Here is a 26,750-nt window from a genome sequence, read left to right on the forward strand (position 1 = left end):
GACAAGTAATACATATTTATTTATTTATATTGATTGATTGATGATTGATTCATATTGTGTCTGGTGGCTAACAAAGAGAACACGGTGGCTATAAGAACATTTTGCTTGCTTCTTCTCTTAGCAGGAGACTATTTTGTGTGTGTGTGTGTGTGTGTGTATGTATATATATATCAAACTGAAAGGGGCTTATACATTGCTGAAAATCTACTTTCAGCTTTGTATAAAAAACAAACTTTGAAACCTGTATACAAACCGCTACAGCTCAATATACTACAAAGAGCTTTATTTCATTAGATCTTACTGATTATTGCAACTTGCATGATCCCTGGACCCTCAGATGAAGGCACCATACTATGGCTATCCAATCTACAGCTTCTCTCCTGAGATGACACAAGGTTTAGAGTACACATCTATCACAGCTTTGTACGTCTGTGCTAATAACCAGCAATAACACCTCAGCTTGCTTTTGTTTGCTTTTCATCTTTGGGGACCAAATCAAGCATGATCTTTCTCTTTTCCTCCTTATCTTGAAGATAATAATAATAAAAAATAACACAAACAAAGAAAACAGCACACAGAAAACAGCAGCTTTCATTATTTTAAAGTGACTCTGATAATCTCAGCTCTCAACTCTGATGGCTCCTCAGCTAGGCTCTCCATTCATTCTATATAAAAGTTGCAATCCACTTTATCAGGCTTCGCTGAAGGTCAACAGCTACAGTCCCCCCCCCCCCCCCCCCCCCCTTCCCCCCCCCCCCCCCTGTTTAATAGCCTGGCTTTAAAGCCCAGACAATGATCTTTGAAGGATTTATCTGGAAAAACAAATCATGGAAGCCAGAAACACTTCAATATGTCTGGGCCGTCGCATTAAAGTTTACCTGGATTATTATTTTTTTTCTTTGGGACAGAAAGTCCTTTATCAAACCACTTTGTTGATGTTTTTATCTTTTTTTTAAAATCCATTTTCCTCCACTTAAAAACAAGCACCCTTTTAATTCAAGCAATGATTGACAGCATTTCTCGATTTCGAAAAGAAAAACGAGAAACATAATACGTTATTTATTTTTTCCATGTCTGGGAGATCGCAGGCAGTAATCCATGCAGTTTATGACAGATTGCGGTTAATATTTCATTGACAGGCTTTTGTTGTTCTGCTTAGGGAATATAAAAATGCTATTTTCCCCCTCCCCACTGTGAGTATTATGAATGCCTCAATTTGGAATATTGTGTAAATATTCCCTGTGGTTTTGCAAGTATTTTATAATAACAACAATATTCCCTGCACTTGGTTTTTCCAACATACTTTATATTAATATTTTCTAATTCTAACTTCTTGTCAGGGAATAAGATCAGACTGACACTTAATGACCCTGAATATTCACAAAGCTGAAAAACCTAAGGGGTGAATTTTTGCCTCAGTCCAAAGCAATGTGGGTTTTATTGGCCGCAAATACAGTATGTGAGGGCACTGCACAAGAAAGGGAGAACGGGAAGTCTCACCATGGAGGCCTGCTCCTGCTGCATGATATTTTACTCACTTCAAGCACACACTCTAATCATTAATGAAGTAAAAATAGCACCTTTACGTGGTGTTTGTGTTGGATCTGGCTGTGTTGCTACAGAGTGGGGCAGTGGGGGAATCCCCACCAGTACTGTTGTATTATCCAGTCAGTGGGATAGCAATCCACAAACAACACCCTGCAATTAATCTCCAAGGGAACCCCCCCCCCCCCACTACATATAAACACTCACAAACCATACTAATTGTAAATCAAAACAAGAGTGGAAGGCTATCAAAAGAAGCAGGGGCTTGATAATACGCTCTTCCAGTAAAGTAACCCTACTGCTAATCCTTAAGTTCTTTTCTTAAAACATCTTGACTATATATACACACACACACACACACACACACAGTATATATGTGTGTATTAAAAGAGGTAAATAAAAGTTCCTGATGAGTGCACTGTAGCCACTTTGTAATGATTAGTGTAGAATGAAAAGTAGCCATATAGTGTGTGAGAATGGCAGCTGATGCAGGCAGCTGAAATCATAACCATCCTGGTCACAGTCAACGTGATTAAAAGGTTAATAGAGGAAGGGAGCGGTGGGGGTGGGGTGGGGGTTGTATAGCTCTCACAGAGATCAGGGACTGCTGGTGATACTCCCTCAAATTGAAGTGCAGATCATTTGGCATTGTACACCTTACATGCTGTAACGCTTTGTTCACGAAGGACGGTCCTTATTTAGCTGCAGGTTCTTCAGGAAGAAGCATTCTACTCACATACAGAACACTGTCATTCAGGAGTAGGCCCGGCAGGCTCTCATTTCACAATGCACCAAAACGCAAGCACCTGCAAAAGGAACCTTAAATGCACTGGAAACATGAGACAAAAACTTTCAGAATGACAAAACAATAACATAGCTACCAACCACTGAATATGGATGTTTGATTAACATTTAGGGCACAGACACGGTTTAGTAACCATGCCAACAGTGACAGTGCTGCAAAAAGTAATCCGGGTTTATTAACGAGGAGACATGCGGAGCACACATCACTTACAGCCTTAGGCTTGAAGGGTGGCTGGACCTCTTTGTTCTCCAGTTTCTCCCAGTCCATGTAGCGGAAGAAGGCGTGCTCTTTGATGTCACGCTCCCCCTCTGGCCCACAGCCCAGTCTCTTCCCAGGGTGCTTGGTCATCAGCTGCAACAGGAAGATCATAAGGGGTTAAATAAATAAACAAATGTACAAATCCCAGCTCAAAGGTTTACAATTATGGGGAGCACGTGTAACGGACAGTGATGTGCAATACGCTGCCATATCGGATTCTGTCCCGTCCGAGAGGTGTTTAAAAGTTCTAAATCGATAAATGCAGATGAGCCAGAGTCTCTTGTATTGTGGTTAAGATGCCTGCTTGCGGTGGGCAGGTTCGCCTCTGCCTTGTTACACATGTAATCAAGGGGCCATTCAGCTACAGAAGCACCGTACCAAATTTAAATTTAATAAATCTGACTATTGACCTTCCAATGCTTGAATAACATAAGTAATAATAATTATGAAAATAAATAAATACTAAACCCCCCCTTTTTAAAAAAAAAATTATAATTGGGAGATCTACCGTGTGGCCAGTTACACAGAGAACAGCGTCAGATTACATGACCACTTAAGAGCCTATAACTAATTTCAACCCCTCTATCCACCAAGAGACTCCCACACCAACAGTGGTTAGCAGCTCTGCTTGTTCCAGGAAAGTGATTTCGAGCATCACATTGTAATCATACGTTTGGGTGCACCTAGCAATCTGGAGAAAATTGTAACAAGCTTTGACTTTGGCGCCACTGCTGTTGCTACAGGAGGTCCCTGGAGCTTAAGCCCTACGTAAAATTAAAACGTTCAAAGAAACTGACAGATTCGTCTTCTTGAACTCCGCTCGGGATCTCCTGGGCTTGTTTCTGTGCCAGTATTGATTAAAATACTCATTTGTATTAAAAAAAAAAAAAAAAAAAAAAAAAAAAAAAAACACTGTGCATTATTTATAATGGGGGTTTCTTTAAAGGACTTTAGCATGTCTAAGCATTAAAACTCCATCTCCTTCCAGGGGTTTCCTGTTACAACACCATAAAGCTTTGTAGTTAAAGCATGAAAAGGAATCCTACTTAAATGGTAGCACACAAACTGTTTTACAGTTTAAGTATTTTACAGAGGGTGGCAAGAAAGACGGTTTGATCCATTCCTTGTTTTACTATGTTTAATAGACACACCTGAGCCTGTGACCCTAACACTGTGGCTAATCAAGCTTGTAATCATACCTGGAATGGGCAAAACTGCAATAGAGCTCTTATTTCCATCCCTGGGCACAGAAGTGGTTTTCAAAAATTTAGGAACTCAATTTTTTTTTGTTTAAGTTTATTTATATCCTCTCCCAAAGCTTCTTTTATAGACAAGACTTAGCAGTCGAGACAATTGCTATCTGCCAATGTTTTTTTAATTGGTTTAATCAAGCATCCTGGCTTATCTCATATCAGCATTTGGCTTTGCTACGGCTGGCGAAAACAAACAGGCTTCAGTGCAGGTTCGCGATGACAAGCATATTGATTAGACAACACCTCACAGTTAACTCCTTCTGCTGGGTTATGAAACAAACTCACTTTAGTTCAGAATTGTTCTACATCCAATTTGAAAACAGATACATGGCAATGATAGAAGATGTTGATGATGCTAAGATGGATTTTACTCTACTATTGCCAGGGGTTTGAAAACAGACTGAGGCTTGTGAAGTCTGTGACTCAAACAGAGGTAACTGGGTGAAACTGCTTTTCATCCTTTTTGATTTTTACTGCATTGTTCTTAATTTTACAGACCTCAGGGGAAAGGTAAGGGCAAGGTCATGCACTTGCGCAATGTATCAACAGTATAGATAAGGTACAGCGCCACCTGCTGTGGTACTGCAGCAACTCACTCACACTGTGCAAGGAAGAAACTGTTGTGGCTATTGAAAAAAGAAGTATTCTAGGTGATTATTTTCACACAGAAGAAGATTTTTCTAAAATATGCTGATTTTCAAAGACGTTCTTTTCTCACAGCAGGGTGTTCCTGCGATCTCTAGTTCGCAATGACTCACAACCAGTCAATATAAACCAGTAGTGACACAGTTAAACACCACAGATTGTGACTGTGTAAATAGTTAAGGTATCAGACCTTCCAGTGTCTGTGAATGATTAATTCCCCTTCAAAGAGCCGTTTGCATTTCCACATGGGGTTACATAGTAATGGAGTTACTCATTTGAAATTCACTCAGACACCTTCAGTAAATTGTCGTTGTTGGGTGGGTTTGTGTTTTTCTGGCATTTCATTTCCACTTGCATGAAGGTGACATGCCACACTGTTACTGAACAGAATAAACAAAGCAGGTAATTTAAAAGAAAAAAAAAGTTTTTTGTAAAAGAAAATGCAAAACAGATCTGATCAGCTTCAGTGATAATATTGTACATTCACACCCCTTTCTGTCTCATTCAACATATTTCAAAACGTGTTTCCTGATTTTAAAAGCCAGGCAAAATGATTATATGTCAAATTTAGGTCTGCTATACTTTCCTGTGCTATACATTTGAGCTGAGATTAAAAAAAATAATAATAATAAGCAAGAAGGAAAAAACACCCATTTATGAATTACAGGTTAATATTAAACACTGAATATTAAAATCTGAATAAAACTAAAGAAGATGCTTAGCCTGGTAAACACAGGCTTCAGAATCATAAGCCGACACTGCATTAGTAGCAACGACAAGACAAGGGCTCTGGAAGAAACACTGCTACTGACACATACACTATATCAGATTCCAGGCTAATATGTACAATATTTATTGACATTAAAGTGACGTCACCACAGATATCCTACAGCACTAGAAGCATGGCCTGGGAGGGTATGCCGTCCCTTTATACCTACAAGTATTTTAACTAAAATGTACTTGGTTTATGCTGAAGCTGAAAGCTGTTTTCAATTCAGTTTCTGATTTCCTGTAACCTAGCAACAGGAAAGGGTTTTCGTTGGTGGGCGAGTGTCCTTAATTTTACCAGCAAGAGAACCTTTAAGACTAATCAATGACTCACTGCCCTGGAAGACAGCAGTAGATTACACCAAACACAAAGAACGATTCAGGAAGTACAGTGATTTATGATGCAGTTCTTGTTCTTTTTTATTAGATACAATTTGTCCTGTGTAAGTTATCAAAGCACACTGGTGGTATACTTATTTTTAAACAAATGGCTTTTTATAAATTACTGCATATGTGTACATAAATAGGGTTTCTGATTTTCGGTGTTTCATCCTGACTTTTCTATTCTCTTGTAAGAATTGAATTGATACCTGTTAAGCCATTCGTGTTTGAGACACGCATTAACAGTAAAATTCATTTACAATTATTTCTGTGAAACAACTAATTGAATGTGCTTTTAAATCTTAAGTCTTTCTTTTTTGTCCAGCATAAAATACTTTGTTTTTCATTCTAGCTTTAATAAAGATCAGTCGCTTATTAAGTTGTTTCACAGAAGAAAAAATAAATTAATTAAATCACTAGTCATGTCAGCTAAAGCACGCTGGACATTGGGAGGTAAATATCCCGGGACAATGATGCCACTAGAAAAAAAGCCTCAGAGTAGCCCTTATTTGCAGACATCCTCTTGTTCTCAATATTTGACCTCCACATTTGACAAAGTTTAAACGATTAAGAACAATTAAAAATGTCTGACACTTTGCTAACATTTAAAATCTAAATGATTTACACCCCTAGTTCAAGATATTGCAGTAATATTGGTTATGCTACCATTGACATTGTAGTGTCACTGCTCTGAATTTAAGATCCAGGGATTTCAACGTCTCAATACAAGTCTCTAATGGGGTGAACTTCACCAACATACCTGGACTCTGTGGGCCAAACCTTTTTTTATAGGACAGCACACAGTGAATGCTGACAGTGCAATATGGATAAACATAAAGTAATCGGATAAAATGGTCATAAAACTTTCAAAATCAGGGAACTTTGCCTGTTAATCTATCCAAAAGACAATGGGAACTGCTTTAGGGAAAGAGAATGACCGCATTAGAACAGAAGACCTTTTTGTGTGCATAATAATTTATACAGTTCCACAAGGTATTCTGTTAAAACACAATTTGCATGAAAATTCCTATTGCCAGAAAGTTCATTCATTATGTAATGCCCACATTAGCACAGACCTATGATTTCCATTACATGAGAGTAGATGTTGAACTTCATGCGGATTTGAACTTGGCTCTCGCCAAGATAAGCACCAACTAAGACGTAGCTTTACAGTAAACTAATGTGATCCATCTGCATCTCCATCCATTTGCGTTGTTTTCCATCTGATGATGTAGATATCCTTCTGTCTGGTGTTGATTGCTGAAGTGTAATGCTGGCTCCAGGGATCAGCTCATTTTGCCTTCCCAGCGCATCAGCACACACAACGGCTGCGATGCAGGCTCCGGGGATCAACCCAGTGCGGTCTCCCCAGCGCATCAGCACGACAACCGTCTGGATTGAGCCAAGTAGGGTACATCTCTGGGGTCTTCAAGTGGGTACCTTCCATCCTCTGTGTTTCATTGACTAGCCCACGACACCTCAAGAGGGCTCAACAGTGATTCTGGCGACCCAGCATCACCCCCCTCCATCCCCCACTCAGCTCAGCCCAGCTTACTTACCTGTACACCAGCGTTGCTTTCTTTCTATTGTGCTTGAGATCCCCATCCAGAATCCTTCCGTCTCAACCACAGCCAGTTGCAGCTCCTTTCTGCTGCTTCAGATAAGTTCTTCACTGTGCGACGCAACTCTTGGTCACTGAACCCGAGGTCTCTGAGAAACCGGGTTGTAGAGTGTGCCACAAATCCTCGACAATTGAAGCAAAGGTTGATCGAGTGACAGCTGTACCATTGTTGCCAGGCATGTTTTGGCAGATAGACATAGAAAACTCTGATAAGGACGATGGTCTACAGGATGGAATCTGTGCTTGGTGAAGTCCAAGCTTCAACTGGTGGTTAAGAATCCAATACTTACATGTATAACTGAGGATACCGACATAACAATATTCATGTCTATCTTAGACTCTCAACTCATTGCTCTAGGTCATTGATGACCTGGATGTGATTTATGGACCTGTCAATTTTTATTTAATGTTTGTTTGCTTTTTTTCTACCTCTGCTTAGGTTTATTTGACTTCCTCCTCAATTATTCCTAATTAATGTAGTGATTTTTCCTCCCCTCTCCATATTTCCATTCTTCCAATCTGTCTGTTTAACCACATTTTCAGCTGAAAAGCAGACTCTTGTGTAGACATTATTGTTCTGACACAATGCTACAGTACCAACAAAATTAACCCACTTTTTTTTGTGATTCAGAAATGTAAATGCTTGTGTGGGGAAAGAATGCCCCTGAATATGTGCGTTAAATAATGGAGCACTCAAGCATGACAGAAGGATTTTGTTTTTCTTATACAATAAGTGCCAGCTTTGCAGGGGCTGTTAAAAGTCATTACTTGTACAACATTAAAACCAAATGTTTTAATTATGATTCCCTCACTGTTGACTTTCCGAGAGCTGATTTTGACTGATGCGATGGAGTGTAAAGCAGACAGCTGGATATATCATCATGGTTCCAATCTCCGAACGCATACAACGCTACTCCCCAAAGCACTGTGGGATAATTACACTTAACTGAAATGGGCTGTTGGGTTTTCCTGTACATCCATTTACAAGCAGACCTCAACATTTTCAAACAAGTTCTGAGCGGGCTACACCTAATTGTGACAGGTGACACCTAAATAAGAAATTAATGCGCATCGTTTGTGTAGCGTGATTCGAAATACATGTCAAGAAGAGTCATGAAGGCAGTGGGGCCATGTGTCTAAATCCCTGTTACTGGCTTCCTGATTCTCATGGTATACTCTTGCCTGCAGCCATTAGTACATCTTAGTTGACATCACAGCCAAAGAAACTGAAGTGACATCATCAGTGCCACTCGTCCACACTACACCTGTAATGTTAAACAATAAAATCATTAATCTACTTTTATTCTCTCTCTTCATCACCAAGCAGACTTTGCAGCTCAATGGCCCTGCTGTTGCTAAATGCTGCTTTTCAAAAGGTAAGTGCTTCTTAGCTGCCCAGTCAGCAATCCTCTTACCCCTTTGCAGATGGCCACCGCCTCCTTGCTCATAGCTTTGGGATACGAGACGTTGTGCTCCATGATGGACTGGAAGAGCTCATCTTCATCTTCCCCATCGAAGGGGGGCTGAGGAGAGATGCACAAAAAACTGTTATCCTCAAATATACAGTCAGTATCTTCGAACAGCTGCCAAGCTGTGTTGTGTGTGAAAATACTGCATTTTACTGTCGTTAATGTTGTCTTGGCAAATTTGCCTGTATTAAGCTGCATGGTGCTTTATGAACCTTCAGTCTGGTTGCCATCAACTGGTGCCTCCACCTGCCAAGATTCATTCAGTGTTGAATGTGTTTTTCACCTCAGAGTGGTATAATGAATTTAAAACCATCTGGTATTTAAGATCATTTACTACATTTCATTATCAGTTACTATTTAAAAACTGCATTTTTGGTTTACAATAAAATTCAATAGTTTTGCAGCACTTCCCAATTGAGAGTTATACCCATGCTCAACAATACTCTAGAGCTTTAAAAACAACCAAGGTGTAAAAACTAGGAAGTTCTCACCTGTCCAGCTAGCATCTCGTACAACAGAACACCGAAAGCCCACCAGTCCACTGACTTGGCATAAGGCTGGTAAGCAATGATCTGAAAAGGGGCACACAGGAAACATTGGCAGAAAGCAGGTAGACATAGACTCACTCTTTCACAGCCAACAACAGCACCTTGCTTTTCATACTTATGGCAAAGTGTGGATAACTGAAATTATTATATATATATATATATATATATATATATATATATATATATATATATATATATATATATATATATACACACACACACACACACACACACATACATATATATATATATACACACACACACACATATATATACACACAGTGCCTATATAAAGTCTACACCCCCTTGAACTTAAAACAAGGATTTTTTAAGCCACTTATCTACACACCATACTCCACACTGTTAAGGGGAAATTGAGAAAAAAATGTATATATTAAAAATACAAAACTGAAAGATCATTATTGGATAAGTCTCCAACCCCTGAGTTAATACTTGGTGGAAGCACTTTTGGCAGCAATTACAACTGTGAGTCTGTTGGGCTAGGCCTCTACCAACTTTGCACACCTAGATTTGGCAATATTTGACCATTGTTCTTTACAAAACTGTTCAAGCTCTGTCAAGTTCCTTGGGGAGCGTTGATGGACAACAACCTTCAAGTCATGCCACAAATTTTCGCTTGTATTTAGGTCAGGGCTCTCACTGGGCAACTCAAGGACATTTCCAGTTTCAGCTTTCTTGCAGAGGGCAGCAGGTTTTCCTCAAGGACTACTCTGTACTTTGCCCCAGTCCCTGCCGATGAGAAACATCCCCATAACGCGATGCTGTCACCACCATGCTTCACTGTAGGGATGGTGTTCTTTGGGTGATGCGCTGTACTGCATTTGCGCCAAACATAATGCTTTGCATTTAGGCCAAAAAGTTCCATTTTAGTTTTGTCAGACGACAAAACTTTTTGCCACATGGCTATAGAATCTCCCGAGCGTTTTTTTGCATACTTCAAAATGGGATTCAAGGTGAGCTTTCTTGAGTAATGGCTTGCTTCCTTGCCACCCTACCATACAGGCCAGATTTGTGGAGTGCTTGGGATATTTTTGTCACATGCACACGTTGACCAGTCTTGACCATAAAAGCCTGTAGCTCTTGCAAAGTTGCCATTGGCCTCTTGGTAGCCTCTCTGATCAGTTTCCTTCTTGCTTGGTTATCCAGTTTGGAGGGACGGCCTGATCTAGGCAGGGTCTTGGTGGTGCCATACACCTTCCACTTCTTAATAATCGAATTGACCGTGCTCCAAGGGATATTCAAGGCCTTTGATATTTTTTTATACCCACCCCCTGATCTGTGCCTTTCAACAACTTTGTCCCAGAATTTTTTTGAAAGCGCCTTGGTGCTCATGGTTGAGTCTTTGCTTTGGAAAATGCACTACCCAGCAGAGGGAACCTACAGGAACTGCTGAATTTATCCTGAAATCATGTGAATCACTACAATTTAACACAGGTGGAGGCCACTTAATTTGGTGTGTGATTTTGAAGGCGATTGGTTACACGTGAGCTCATTTAGGATTGCTATTACAAGGGGGGTGGATACTTCTCCAACCAAGCTATCTTAGTTTTTATTTTGAATAAATTTTCTACAAATTTCTAGAATATTTTTTTCACTTGGAAGTTGTGGGGTAGGATGTATGGATAAATGAAAAACTAAAAACAACAAAAAAAACACATTTTAATGCATTTTAATTCCAGGATATAAGGCAACAAAAAGTGAAAATTTTGAAAGGGGGTGTAGACTTTCTATAGGCACTGATTTTATATATATATATATATATATATATATATACACACACACACACACACACACACACACACACACACATTAAGGTCCAATTGAACATCTTTCTGTGGCACAGCAGCTTTAGATTGAGATGGAATAAACAACCTGCACAGAGGAGCAGAAAATCTGATTTCTGATTTTTTATTAAAAAGGAGTATTCCTGTAACACACGGCCTATCATCAGACACACACACACACACACATGCACACGCACTGCCAGCTCACATCGACAGCCCATGTGAGCTTACCTCAGGAGCAATGTAATCGGGAGTCCCACAAAAAGTCTTTGTGGTCTCTCCATCCCACATGCTTTCTTTGCACATGCCAAAGTCGGCGATCTTAATGTGTCCTTCCGAGTCGAGCATTACGTTATCCAGCTTGAGGTCCCTGTGGCAGAAAACACTCAGTGAGAAACATTATCAGTGACGTTTTAATGGCCTGGTTTTGAATGCATCAACACACTTAAAGAAGATGACATGCATACCCTGTAACTAAGTTTCATTAAAACAGAGTGTTGGGAATTGGAGTGGGATTTCATTTTTTTCTCACTGTGACAGAAGCGGTAAGCATTGCAAAACATGTTAGCTGAAAGATCTTTACCTATTAATACTTGCTGTCTTTTTTAAAGACCGGTATACCAATTCAGGAGTGTGAAAACTGATAAAACAGCAGAGTGTCCTAATTGCTTTAACATTCCCTTCACTTTATTTTTATATTATAGATATATATATAAAGGAGCATAAATGTTGTTGATTTTCTTGTAGTACGGGAAACAGTCTGTGTGTCTGCCAGGATGAAGAAAACCAAGTAAAAAAAAAAAAAAAGTGCTATTCTAGCAGAGGCCTCCCTATGTATAATACAATAATAATAATGCTTATCAACCTCTTTACCTTGCGATGCAGAAGCTAAAATGACAGCAATGACGATCTATGAATCAACATGCAATTACAGGAAGGCTCAATGAGACAGCTTGCGAGGAGGCCTTCTGAGGCCTCTCTACTGTTTTGTTTCTCCAGCTATAAACAGATGTTCTTCTTACAGAAGATAATTTTTGCTGCAGTATGGAGCATTAACACTGAATTGCATGATTTTTTAAATTTTTTATCATTATTATTAAGAGCACCGAGTAAGGTTTTCATTTGTTACAACATGCTTAAACAAACTATACTTCTGTAACCATTTCTCAAGTTCTCATTAGCTTTAATGCCATTTTCACTCTGATCCTGATCATTCTGTAGCTGAAGTTTTCCAAAAATCGAAGAAGAAAAAAAAAAACCGTTAGCATCACAGGCTTTGGGGAAGCTTAAAATACCAATAGATTTTAGTGAAAACTGTACCATAAGAAAAGCAAGGTACCGTAAGAAAACATTACAAGAACACCTTAAAAGAGGGAAAGAATCAAGATGGGCTCCAAACACTGGCGTCAGTTGAAGTATATTTTTTTAATGTATTTATTTACATGCACACAACGCAGAAAGACAGACAGCAGATGTCCATGGCAATTTACTTCTCACTTAACTTGTACCATTAACTGTGTATTTATGGAGTTTATTTCAGAACTGTTACAAAGTATTAAGGATTAAGTGGCTCACTGGATTAATAAACTGACATGCTAACTGTAATTAAGGATTCAAAGCTTGATAGGAAGGCATGGCTGTAGAATCAAGATCAGAGAGAGAGAGAGAGAGAGAGAGAGAGAGAGAGAGAGAGAGAGAGAGAGAGACGGCTTAAACCCTGATAGAGACCTGCTAGTCCAACCCTACGTCACGGAACAAGGAAAATGCGACTGTCAGAAATTACTTCAGGTCAGCATTCTAGTCAGGAAAAATGCTTGATGTAAAATAGCTGCCACTGCAAGTCATGGTTTTGTTGTTATCTGCAGTCTGCTTTATGCCAAGGAACATCGTGAAAAAAATGCACAGAAAGGCAGCAAGGTCACGGGTATGACAGCAACACGACTAAATTAATCTGTCACTCCCCTACATGCCGCTCTGACAAAGAAACAACTTAGCTCTTTCCAAACTGCTGCTGACACAGAGGCCTTGGAATTCACTTCACCCACCTATCATCAGCATCCACCTGCCAGAGCCCATCAACGACTGCTGTAATTCAGACAGGCTGGCAGCAACGAGAGCCATGGAAACTGAGCGCCAGACGGCCCTTCACCCAGGACCCTGTGCCTCAGTGCTGCACCTTGTCCAACCCTGCAAACTCATTCACCCAGCGGTACTTCACAAATGAATTTCTTCCACTACCACAGTAAATAAACATTTCTGCTACCCTTACCGATAAATGATGCCCTTGCTGTGCAGGAAAAAGAGACCTATGGCAATTTCTGCTGCATAGAACCTGCAAGTTACAAAAATAATAACAATTAAAGAAATGAAAAGGTTTTATTTGGATGCACACGAAAGATTTATAAAGGAACAGGAGGAAAGGCTATAATAACACAGTTCTGCCTGTGAGTGACACAGAGTCTGCAGTATTCACGCCACTGCTTCCATCCTACTCATTTTTATAATACAAGGTTCGTGCATCTGAAACACATTGTTGATGCTGCTATTCTCTCAGGGCAGTGAAAAGAAAACAGTATCTTGCTGCTATCTGATTACAGAGCACAATGACCCACACCTGCAAATAGCATTCACATAAACAGAACCAGCTACGTCAGTGCAACTGTGGCCTTTTTAAAATATTATTGGCAGCACCCAAGACAGGCTCTACAATGAGTTTTCTGTATTGGGTCCGGGAGATGCCTGCCATTTTCTTTGCTTTCACCCCTCACGTATAACATTTTAATAGGCATGGCAAAACCTGTTTAGAAAAAGGTAAATCATTAAATCACGCAGTTAAGTGCATTTAAAACCCAAAAGGAAATGCAGTATCTGTGTCTGATTGTGTTTAAAGCACAAAGGGTAGTGAAGGTGAAAATATTCAGGATAGATCAAATGTAAAGGTCAGCATTGTTATTCTGCAAGGATCTGTTGATAAGATGGAGCACAGACACTGGATTCCCCACCCAGCTATGCATTTTCTTTTCTTTTTAAACAATTGGCATTTATAAAAAGCTTTGGAGATGTGTTTTTTTTTTTTTTATCACTTTTAGATCTTCTACACAATTTATATTTTTAAAGGCTACCCTACAGATTCAACAGGAAAAGATGTGAATGCTGTATACCACTCAATGTTAAGGTAATTGTGACAGGGCACACCCTGTCCCTGTGTGTATTTTGGGTTAGTTTGTATTGTTTGGGTTGTGTTGCATGGGTGACTTAGAATGTATTATTAGTTGGGTTTAAATGTGGACTGGCAGAGGTGGGGTTAGAAGCTCGTTCTGCTAGACAGCTCGTGAGTGTGTGGTTGGTAGTTAGTGATCACTGATAAATTGTCGGCCACGCAAAGTAAAAACTCTCGTGCAGAATGTGACCGACTGATTTATTTAATGCTAAGATGGAGACAGTCACATGTAAAAAAAAAACACAGCTTTGTCTGAACGGGGCTGGGTTGTTCAGAGGAGGAACGAGACAAGTAAGAACTGAGATACTGAAAGTAAACAATTGCTACTCGTGCTGGCTGTAAACCAGAACAATACTTGTTCACTGTGTGTTGTCTATTTTGGCTATCGTGCCTTTTTGTTTGCAAAGTGTTTGGTTTTGTTTAAAGATTTTATTTCAATAAATCCACGCACCAGCGCTTCATCACCGTAATACTGTGTGTGTCCATTTCCTGGTCTGACGTGCCCACAAAGCCACCCCTGTCACGGTAATGCATTTCGACAAATTTTGATTTAAAAACAACAAACAAACAAAAAAAACAACAATGTTCCCCGAAAGAGACACATTTTATTACATACTAAAAAGAAATGGTTTCAGCTGTCAGGTTATCTGTTAGCTTGCAATGTATTTTGAAGATCAGGTGACAACTACTTACAACTTCACATTGTTAACCATGAATCCAGAACAGAGTATCATTTGAAAGCTGGGCTACTTCAGAGTTTAACTATGTGGTAACTCTTTGCTTTCTTTTTCAGTTTCAGCTTTTCTTAGTCAGACTGTAGTCCTCACAGTAACACAAGAAGTAGGTTACTATAGGTGTTCTGCATAACGCGCTTCAATAGGATGTCTTTAAACAGCTGTGCTACCATTTGTTCAGCAGAAGCTGAAATATGTTTTCTTAACTACAAGACCCAAGGAGGTAATGGGGCATTACCGGCTCCCTTCGGCTGACCACTCCAGGGTGTGGAAGAGACAGTACTCACACAGCGTGGGGCTCCTTGAACTTGCCAACCTGCTGGATCTGGTACATCAGGTCTCCACCATTGATGTACTCCATGACAAAGTACAGGCGGTCCTGCAAAGCCGAAGCAGAGGAGAATGTTTAGAGGCGTTTCAGCTTTTTAATTTGCTGCTGTCCTTTATGATGGATGCTGTGAGACACTGGCTGCATCTGTTTAACCCTTTCCCTGCTTTCGAGCCATTCATCTTGTATTGTCTTCCATTTACTTTTGGTGTGCTTTATTGCTGCATAGTCATTCTATTCATAGTCAAGATGCAATTAAAGTAGAATTCTATTATGAATACGATAATAATAATAATAATAATAATAATAATATAATAATAATAATAATACCAAATGGATTATATTTTAATATAACACTGAACAGCTTAAAACAAAGCTACTACAGTATATTTTGCATCCAACCTCAGTTGACACACTCCACTACCCTACTGGTGAACACCGCCGAAAGCACTGTCACAGAGTGAGATAAATTAAACAACAGGATAAAAAGAGATTGTACAATGCAATCTCAAGCTGGAGGGCCTGCTTCTAACACTCAGCTACTCTGCTGCCAGTGTGAGATTTTATTGTACAACCTGATATGGCAGCCCATGTTATTTCATTTCACCATGGAATGTACTGTTCATTTTGCCACTGGCGTTCCTGCTGTCTCTCTATTGGAAAGCACCGGAGCCAAAACTTCTCCAGCAGCTGGTTGTGTAGTAGTTTGACACAAGCATTGTTATACCAGTGCCTCCATCTAGAACACATAAGCTAAAGATCAAGCAAGACAGATAGGCTAATTACTTAAGCTTCAGCCACTTGAGTCTTTGATTTTAGATAGATAATTTTTCTGGTGATTAAGCTGGGTAATTGTGTGGTCTTTAGCAGCAATTTCTAATGGAAATTAGCCAATGTGTTCCTACACTAATGAACGGTGTACACAATGTTAGCTGGCTAATGTAAAGCAATTAGGTTCCTCTCACTAGAGTATGCAAACTTGTCACAGGAGAAATGTGATTGTTACAAATGGGCTTATATTTTTGTAATAAATCAATAAATTCAGTTGTGTAAACTCTGATATTGATTTTGGATTCCAGGAATGCCGGTTTGCTTTAAAACAGGTGTAACTATGGGTGTCATAAACAATGCTGATCTGCCTAAGCGATGAGTCATACTTGCTTGTGCTCAACAGAAAATTACCTAATGAAAAATCCATGTTTTTTGTGGACAGTACACCAAGATAATTTCATTGTACTGCAGTCTGTAAAATATTCCCCACACTAAGAACATTCTGTACTTGTCACACGCACATCCTAGACATTTTAGTATACATAAATAACTGTATCACATCCTTGCGTGTCATACCAATGTGACACAAACAATACTTCCAGTACTGTGGCTTTTAAAATTATATTTTTTTAAAATCTAGAACACTCTGTAAAGCCATTTGGCTTCAGTAACAATACACAATGCAATTCATTGGAGTTGAGTAACTTTGCGTATCCCAATATGAATCTGCCACCATTACACAATAAAGCATGCAATAATGACAGAGACCTCCCCTTCACCTACAGCATGCTCCAAAACTGTCTTGTGCATATCCAGGACTGTATAGCTTTAATGATATATCGATCCATTTTAAAATGAGGGAAAATACAAACTTAGCCATTGATTAATTTTGCAAAAGAGATCAATTAGTAGTGCTAACACGGACCCATTACATAGTTATTTTTATGTTTAATTCCTCAAGTATTCTTCTTGTTTTTTATATTTATTACTGCTTTGATATTATTAATACGCTTTGATTAATTGTGGATTCCCTTTTTCCCCCCACGGAAATGTACAATAAAAGCATGCATTAAACATTTCACTCAAACCAGTTCTGCATTTTTCACTTCCTTTGACATGCATCCATTTTGAATTCAGACCGAACATAGAATGCATAGCCATGCCAAGCGAATGCTTTTTGAATGCACGGTTACCATGGTCTGAAAGCAGGAGTGGAGCTGTGTGAGGAAGGAGGGTTTCCCGGACAGTGCCAGCACCCTTTTCTCCACCATGATACACTCCACATCATCATCCTGAATCACCACGTCCTTCTTCAGGATCTTGATTGCATACAGCTCGTCCGTGCCCTTCCGGTCCGCCAGCATCACCTGTAAACACAAACAAGTACATTAGGATTGCACCATACGAACACCCACTTACAGTAGGTCCACCTGTTGAACAGGTACTTGTCTTCTTAAGTGACCACTAGGTATGAGAATATTGTTAAGCCTCCTCTTTAAAAGCATGGTCCCTTGAGTAACTGTTATACACTCCTATTGAAAAATCTGAAAAACACATAGGATACAATTGTACTGCAATTCCAGAACCCTCACCAACAGCGGAAGCACAACAGATTGCACACTTATTGATAAGGGTTACTATTTTCATTGGTATGACAAATACACATCATACTATTGTAGCTGCCATTTACTAATGTGCTACCATTGCCCCTTAGTTCAGAAGCACTATATTACCATTGCAGTTCTAGTGTAGAGTTTACTGTAGTGTAGAACATTTGGTAAGGGAATTGTATTGTAGTGTAGAACATTTGGTAAGGGAACTGTTTGGCTGTACTTTCAATTGTGGGCTAATCAATGAGGACAGTGCAAAACAAGGACAGAGGCGGTGACATTAGACAATGAACACACAGCTATTACTGAAGAGTCTATAACGAGCTTTGTACAGCAGCAATGGTATCCCTTGTTCTGTCTTCAACTGTGACTGCATTTCTTTTTAAGCACAGCTTTGATGTGGAATAGATCTGTTTGCTCTCCGCGGAGCCCTATAAATGCGATCTGTTTTTTCTTTTCATGGATACAATAATGAATGCTGTGTTTATCTTCATTTCTTGCATTCACTCATACACAGTAGAGGTGTACAGTGCTCTACCTGATCTGGTCACAGCTGACACAAAGTAAGTGGATAAACAGACACACAACTAAGTGAGGGAGAGCTGTCAATAACTCTCCGTTACCCTTCCGAGATGAATCCAAGGCTGACCATGCTGATCCAAGGGATTACTTCGTATAATGAACTAACTCCACAGTCGCCCCCACCCCAGCGCAAACAACACTGTGATGATTGCCCATTCATCAAGCGGAGGTAGATTTGCATGGATTCTCTAACACGGTGACAGTTACTAAGATGCACTGATTCAATGTGGGAAGGGATGGCAGCCCAAGAAAACCAACCCACCTCCTGCTGTCTTTCTAATGGTGGTCAGAAGGCGCCCGCAATGAGAACCCTAATTTGGTTAATCAACAAAGCAGCAGGACCTTCCCCAACAAGCTGATGTTCTCTGCCTCGGAATCTTTCTCACCTTGTTGCTGCTTCAGCTAGAGAGGACATCTGTAAGCACCACGCTATAGCTCTCATCACCACACACTTCACAAAGCTAAAGGATGCCCATGCCGGTCACTTGAATGATTGATTACTGAAGGATTCAAATCCTGATCAATAATAATAATAATAATAATAATAATATCTTTATATAGAGCCTTTCATAGTGGACCACCACAAAGCACTTTACAGAAGTAAGTTGTGAACAGCGCATTATATGCGGAGTCACTTACAATAGGACACTGATTTAACATCTCATCCACAGGATGGAGCATAAGCAGGTTAAGTGACTTGTTCAGGGTCACACAGTGAGTCAGCCAGTGGCAGAGTGGGATTTGAATCTGGACTTTAAGTACTGGACCACACTGCCTCGCACTACCATAATGGTTTAGCTGAGGAGTCTATCGGGTTCAATTCAAACTCAGAAGAGGCATTTCACACCACAATTAACTCTAAAAGACAACAGAAGCTCATTTAGAAATGGTACCACTAAATACAAAAAAACATTTTAAATGATACTTTGGCTCAGTGCTTTTTTTGGTTCCCCACCTATTTTACAAGCTTGTTAACACTACTTTCCACATGCACGCATTCCAAGAGGAGCTGTAATGTAATGTCAGGAGCAGAAAAACTAATAACTTGGTACTAACCTTAAAACCACCACAACTTAAAGCACAGTCAGGATGTGGGTAAAACATTAAAAATGTAAGTAAAATGGAACAAACTGGAAGCTGCCTCTAATTAATAAGATATGAGACACTGAAGTACTTTTAGAAGCATTTCCAACTGACAAGCAAAAAAGGGATTTCATCAACAACCTTAAATCCTGTCTCAAACTTTCTGTCCAACAGCAGCTCTGGGACGCCCAGGGTAGAGAGTAGGAGGCAGTTAGGAGGTTAAAGGTTAAAGTAAACAGATCGTCTTTGCAAATCAGATGCAGACTCATTGGAACAGAAGAAACACAAAACCAAAAAGGTTGTTTTGGCCCCAAGGACAGGGCCAGCATCTGGGCTTCTCAAACATGGGTCACACTGCTTTAAAAAATGAGCATCTGCTGCCAGCGTATTCGCTGCTTTATTTACTCCAACGTTGCTGCCTCAGACTAACCAGTGGGGGGCCCGAAGCTGCCTTCTACCCCACAGTCTCTCCCTGTCAGTTCCTTTTTCCTGGTCTGTCAGTAACTGCTCTAGTTTTTCTCCTATACTTAAAATCTGAAGGAACAAATTTTTTTGTTACAAAAAAGGCATTGCAATTGGTTTATTTTGGGTGACATGTCAACCCATCCCAAAATGTTTTTCCTCTCCATGATCCCAACTTTAACCTGATACTGTGTTGACAAATTATGTTTTATGGTAAAACACTACATTGTTATTAATTTATTGGAAAAAGGTCATATGAGCTATAATTAGCTCATTTACAAAAGAGTCCAACACAAACACATAAAACACACGGAATACACATTTAAAACACAGGCTCATATATATACACAGGGCTTCTTCAGATAATGAAACTAACTTTTTAATTGACAGTGGGAAGTCTCTGATACAAGTCCCATTGGCAATGCATTCCAATCTGAAACTGCAGTAAAAGCAACAGATTCCCTCCCAGTAACACTTTTTACTAACGGTATTTTAAAATATTTAGTACCACAAACATTTTGTAAGCTACAAAATCACAGGTAAACTGCTGGAATAGATTACTCAAATAAACAGGCAGTTTGTTAAAGGCCTCTTTAAAAAGAATCTGATTGCAGTGAAAGTTTCCTCTGTTATCAGGTGACAAGTTTAACCCTGAATAAAGGTACAGTGATGTTCTAAAGGAGTACACTGAAGAACAAATATACAAATCCTGTTAAACATTGTATCAATCTTCTTCAGCGACTCCTTACTAGCCGTCATGTAAATCACATCACTGTAGTCCGAAATAAGAAACAAAAGTTGCTTAGCTAATTAAAACACACACACACATATATACAGGGGAAAATATTTGCCTCAAGCAAATATTTTTAAATATTATTAACTTGATCATTGCAATGCATGTTTTTACACCAATGAATGAAGCAGTGCCAGCAGTCTATCTGCTGTCTGACATTGGTCTTCTGATTGAGATAAGGTTGGAAACTTGGCAACACAGCTCAATTGAGGATTGAGATACACCATCACATATCTATCTGCAGAGGGCCAGAGGTCAAATAAGGACACAAGGCTTGCCCCAAAGATCTTGTGCCAATTAAATGGCTGAGCAGCGCTTTTCTCCTTTAATCAATGAGCAAGCTGCTTGCAAGAGATGCCAATTCAAAGTTGAAATGTATTGTTAATTTAACTCCATGAGGACATTTTGCTGTGGAAAGACTATGTGACCTTGGCATGTTCCTAGTCTAATGCATTCAATCACACGTTGCTGCATTTCTTATGTGAACTTAAACACATAAAATAAACTGAAAGATTGGAATCGGCGACCCTGGGTTCTCAATGCATTTAAACCTTTAGTACCAAACAAATCAAGATAACGTTAATAAAGATGAAGAGTTTAAAGTGTTGGATGATTTATTTAGAAATACCCTCCCCCCTCTGCCCCTCTTACCCGCAGCACAAGTTAAATGTTTCATATCAAGCGCTGTTGCAGCCAAACCACAGTAAGTATAAAATATGAAGCAGTGAATTTTGACTGTGCTTATTCAATCACAGCCTCCCCTCAAGGGCTGGGGGAGACACATAGAAGATTGGCAGACATTGGCAGATGGCAGCCAAGTAATTCAAGAATGTATTCCACTCTCATCAAATCTGTGAACACATCTGTCTCCACACATCACAGGTCCTCATCTCAGACAAACAGAGAAGAAGCAATCTCACGGTGCAGTATGCAAAATGAAAGAGTGCATTGCTCCGAAGGTCGCTTACAGTGGACGTTTATTCTATGTATTTTCCAATGGCAGAGAATTATGTTTTCAAATATGGGCTGTCGGATCGAAGCAGATATGTAGAAATGGGATTAAACAAGCCTGGATTTTGAATGAAAACTAAATTCTATCAAACAGCTCCCATGACAAAGTGTAACCCATTACAAACCAGTAATGATGTGCATCCTCAGCTCGCCAGTGTAGTTGCCTGTACTAATTAAAACTCCGACCAGGTCCTTTCTAACCATGTAACTATCCGTATTAAACCAACGCTCAATAACTTGCTAATCTGGGTCTATACCATTTTTCATCACCATTGAATGGCAATAATTCAAACACACACAATTCAACATCAACTGCAGCCAATTTGAAGTACAGTAATGTTAAAGCCTTGGCCTTGATGATGCCTGAATGCGAGAAGGTAAAATGAAATCTTTGCGAACTTTAAAGATTCTTTATGTAGCTGCTGTATTACTCCCTCCTGCCAGTGACAGGATGCTCATGTAAACCAGATCTAAATCTGTATTTTGGAGGGGGGGTCTGACAAATTTTTAGCACACTTGCTTCTCGGAGATGAATGGTGTACAAGTTTAAGGTTGTCCTGTTCTAATCTGATTGAAACATGATGGTGTCAAAATACTAAGGCTGGTAGCATGTGCTCATGTCTGTGACCCATAGACAGCATCAGACGCTGGGTATCTTCCCTGTTGATGCTCTCCCAGGCCTGTACTGCAGCCATCTTCAGTTCCTGCTTGTTTCAGGGGTTTTTTGCCTTCAGTCATGTCTTCAGCATGTGAAATGCATGCTCAGTTGGATTCAGATCGGGTGATTGATTTGGCCAGTCAAGAACTTGCATTGACACTTCTTTGGTCCTCATGTTGTCAGGCACCAGCAACAGACTCCAAAGGCAAACGCAAAGCTTAGAATCAAGACTAGACATTGACAACTCTCTTGTGCATGCACTAACGATGCAAACAAACACACCTGCCTAATAAGAAACAGCTGTGAAGCCAATTGTCCAAATACTTTTTGCACCCTAAAATGGGGGAGACTATGAACAAAACATGCTGTAATTTCTAAATGGTTCATTCACTTTAAATCCAAAATGCTAGAATACAGAGCCAAAACAACAAAAAATGTGTCACTGTCCAAATACTTTTGGAGTTCACTGTAGACCTTCAAGCAAATTCAGGCTTTGTAGTAAAAATGTACTTACACAGTTTGCTAAATTATTCTAGCTCAAATTCAAACTCGCTGCAATGTTTTGGCTGTTTCCACAGCAACAATGTCTACTGGGATTCCAATTAATGAGTGTAACAAAGGTCTGCCAGTTTGCATCAACATATCAATATTATTTAAATTGAATATTTCCATGGTAACCAAATCTCGCCTGGACCCTGACGGTTTAAAAAAAAAAAAAAAAAAAAGCTATTTTTTTTCTCCCTGCTCTCTTAAAAGTTAACATGCTGTAGATCAAGCATTTACCAATGATGCAGCCTTCTATCAGCACAGCAAAATTACACATCATGATCTTAGGGGTATCTTACCCACCCCAGAAACATGAACAATTATTTTAGAAAATTATCACATGGAACTTGAGTTTTGCATCATTCCATCTGGGCTCTATCACCAAAAAAGTAATGTTAATAGTTTTGTGTTCCAAGTGGATGGATGTTAGTGAAAATATTGTGTTTAGAAACCAACATGCAGCAGTTTTAGGACATTTGTGTTTCATCTGAGAACTTGAACAAAGCATGACATTATTTATCATCAATATTACTGGCACTTCATATAATGTTCCAAGTTTATAATTATCTCTTTCATTGGAAGCCCTATGACATGTTAAATGAGAAACAGGCACCTTTCCAAAGCTCCCTTTACCCAGAACCATGAGGAAATTGAAGTCGGACATTTTCATCCGGTCTCGGTTCCCATTGCTGTCGAATTTGGATATTGCGTTTGCCGAGGATCCTTCTTTGTTCTTGATACCCGGTCCAATTTTAGCTCTCTACGAAAAGAAGAGCAGCAAAGCATGAGAGAAACAATATTGAGGGGATCTCAAAACAGTGCTGTTGGCTAGACAGCCTGCTTTCCAAAGAACCAGCCCTGGTCTGTGCCCACTCCAGCTTGGCTCTTGGTACAAGATCTTTGTAAAGAAGATATAACCTTGATTTAATACTTCATCCACAGAACATGGCTAGTCCTATAGAATCACTACTTGAGATGCAATTAACTAAAACTAAGCTAAACATCAATGTGCTATATGTACATACAACGAGAAAATCACAGGCCAGAATATATATATACCCACAGAGAGAAGTAGCTGGCAGACACTAATTTTTAAACAAATTAATTACACAGATTAAGCACTGAATCTGGGTTCCTGGCCAGTAAAAGCAAGATTGTCAAGACGGATAGATCTGCCAACTCAAAATATTTAAAATTAAAGAAAATTGTCATAAAGTTACATCAAGACCCCTGGGCTGAAAAAAAAAAAAATACTAAACATGTTTCCAGTTTTAAAGTGATTATGCATTATTACACCATTTAACAGTAGATGTTTAATATTTTGGTGCGCATTACAGCTTGCTAAATTGTCAATAATGCAATTCAGTGTTATATTCTACTGGGATACCTGTTATTTGACAGAATCCAATGCTGATCTTAGCGATCAAGTAATACAATAGTACATAAAAAAAAAAAAAAAAACAAAAAAAAAAAAAAAAAAACAGAACAATTATAGTCAAAACACAAAACCCTCCCCCTCCCACAGCCTTTCCTTTTAAAAAAAAAAATTCTCGGCACACACATTTTGCAAGCTACCACTCCGTTTATTAGCAAAGCAGTTCTTAAATTTGCATGGGTAAAATCTCTCAGAGTTATCTTGGAATATATTCAATTTAAATTTTCAGGAACATGCCATATTGTGGAGCTGGCACAGAGCTCAGTCTAGCATGAAATTCCATTAACCTGCTTCCTCCAGGTCAATTTTAATGTTGCAAGCAGCTCCAGCAGATAGGAGCACTTGCTAGTAACCACCAAGTCATTGCAGGTGCTAAATGTTTTTCTTACAAGTCTCCTTTTCATTGCAGATTCCTCAACTCAAGGTCACCTGTGACACTGATTCAAGTATTGGAGAAATAGTTAAGCCAAATACATACGGCAATAGTGCTGTACAAACAACAGGGAGGCAGGGCAAGACATATTGATAACACTGTGTAACAAAAAATTTTTTTTTGGTTCCTGGGTAGTAAGTGCTTCTTTTCATACGTAAATACAGTATAATTGTAAATCTCGAAAAACTACTCACTTCTAAATCTTTTGTAGTCATCTTGGTATTACTTTAGTATAAATACATGTTAATTTGGATTCATACGTTGTTTTTTTCTGACTTTATGTGAACGAAAAGACACACATTTGCCCATTTTTCCCATTAGAAATAGTGATATTTTGAAATATCACTGTCCTGGTCACAAAAGCAAAGTTTGTGGGGAATAATAGCCATTTTCTATACTTTTGAGGCATAAGCAATTAGGAAATAACACTTACTACCCAGGAACAAAAATTGTGTTACATAGTGTAATTTGTTGCACTTCTACGAAATTGGGTTTCTTTTTTCTACATTTTAATATTGGGAAGAACAACAAGTATCATAGCAAGCTCAAATTCTCTATATCTGTGTGTCGCAAACTAAAAGAAATAAAACCTTGCAATTTAACAACTTTTTTTTTCAAAAACAGACCTATTGTACACCATGGGCAGCCAGCTGAAAGGGATCAAAGACAAGTTACAACACAATACATAACACAAGGCACAATTTTAACAAGTGCATGGTGGGTTGAGATTACCCTTCAAAGCATTTTTCCTTGCAATTAAGCTGTACCTTTAGAGTGCTGACAAGGGTACACAAAGAACTAAAATATTCTGCTTCAGCACACTCTCCACTGCATGGTGATGTTAATGTACGAGACTTGTACCTTATTTTTCTAAATGGATTGTGAATTCTATTGCTTTTGAAAGAGGCTTCCACATATCCTAAAGCACAAACCAATTCCGTAAAATACTGTTGTGGTTTCTTATGATTGTGTACTTTCCCCATGACATTCTTTCATAGAATTGGAGGTGTATTAACCCTGGCGTCCTGGACAAATTCCAAGTCCAGGTAAAAAATTCTAGAAAGTTAAATCTCCCTGCACTAGTAATTTCAATTCAGAGAAAGTTTCTAAGAAAGCTTCAGTAAATGTGAACAGACACTCCCTGAAAATGAGATAAATGTATAAGTAGAGTACGATGTGAAGTAATCTGACCAATGGGGCGGGGCTAGGCTTATTTTCTATGTAACTGGCCCGCACCCTGAAAGTAACAGACACACATTGCAAGCGTGAACACTACTGCAAGCTCCTAGTTTTTCCTGATTTAAAAAGCTGCCTGTTATGAACCTCTATGTCAAAACACAAATGAACATGTCCACAGAAGTCATACAATAATACTAACAATTCAAAATAAAAACACAATGAAAATACCAGTAAATGACAATCCGGTCCACAGAATATCGGTTGCCAATAAAATTGACAACTAAAGTGCAGGCAGCCGGAAATTAACACTCTCGGTTTTATTTTCCAGTTTCTTTCTTACAGGATATGGCACATAATGTTTAGCAAACATACCACCGCCATCCCCATAAAAGTCCTTACTCAAACAAAATCCACAGTACAGTACCTAATAGACAGTATCTGTTACACTTCCCATTGTTTACCACGTAAAGAGTTACACAGAGACTCAAAAGGTCAGGCTTGTGAAGGACTGTCCTATTGATTGGCTCAGAGGAAAAGGGCAGGGTTAAGCTGTATTAATGCTCATTGATTGGCAGACTTACGGTTTAGCTATTTTTGCTCTAATCATCTGAAATGTAATGATGGCACTGACTCCCCTTGGCATTCCAATCAGAGGTCTGACGCATGCCGGCTGCATGGCAGTTCATTGGGAGCAGCGGAGAGATGATAAGTTGCTAAACAAAACAGCTAGACTGTTACAGGCAGTGTTTATTAACTGTTCCTGTGCACTGGAGCATGACAAACACATTATGGCTCCTATGTTCTCCT

General features: G+C 39.2%; 1 protein-coding gene across 3 annotated transcripts in view; it reads right to left on the reverse strand.

Annotated features, from left to right (window-relative positions):
- The window catches only part of LOC121331034 (protein kinase C beta type-like), a 98,685-nt gene that overhangs the window by 13,578 nt on the left and 58,357 nt on the right, over window positions 1-26,750 (reverse strand). For 2 of the 3 annotated variants that reach the window (XM_041278141.1, XM_041278140.1), the window contains exons 9-16: window positions 23,510-23,656; window positions 17,345-17,518; window positions 15,340-15,431; window positions 13,368-13,430; window positions 11,330-11,468; window positions 9,237-9,317; window positions 8,692-8,799; window positions 2,561-2,701 (exon numbers count right to left, since the gene is read on the reverse strand). In XM_041278141.1, the coding sequence (XP_041134075.1) occupies window positions 2,561-2,701; window positions 8,692-8,799; window positions 9,237-9,317; window positions 11,330-11,468; window positions 13,368-13,430; window positions 15,340-15,431; window positions 17,345-17,518; window positions 23,510-23,656 (945 nt within the window). The remainder of the gene's footprint in view (window positions 1-2,560; window positions 2,702-8,691; window positions 8,800-9,236; window positions 9,318-11,329; window positions 11,469-13,367; window positions 13,431-15,339; window positions 15,432-17,344; window positions 17,519-23,509; window positions 23,657-26,750) is intronic. The other variant, XM_041278142.1, reaches the window with a different exon arrangement.

Source organism: Polyodon spathula, chromosome 18 (assembly GCF_017654505.1).
Source record: "Polyodon spathula isolate WHYD16114869_AA chromosome 18, ASM1765450v1, whole genome shotgun sequence".
NCBI classification, from domain to species: Eukaryota; Metazoa; Chordata; class Actinopteri; order Acipenseriformes; family Polyodontidae; genus Polyodon; species Polyodon spathula.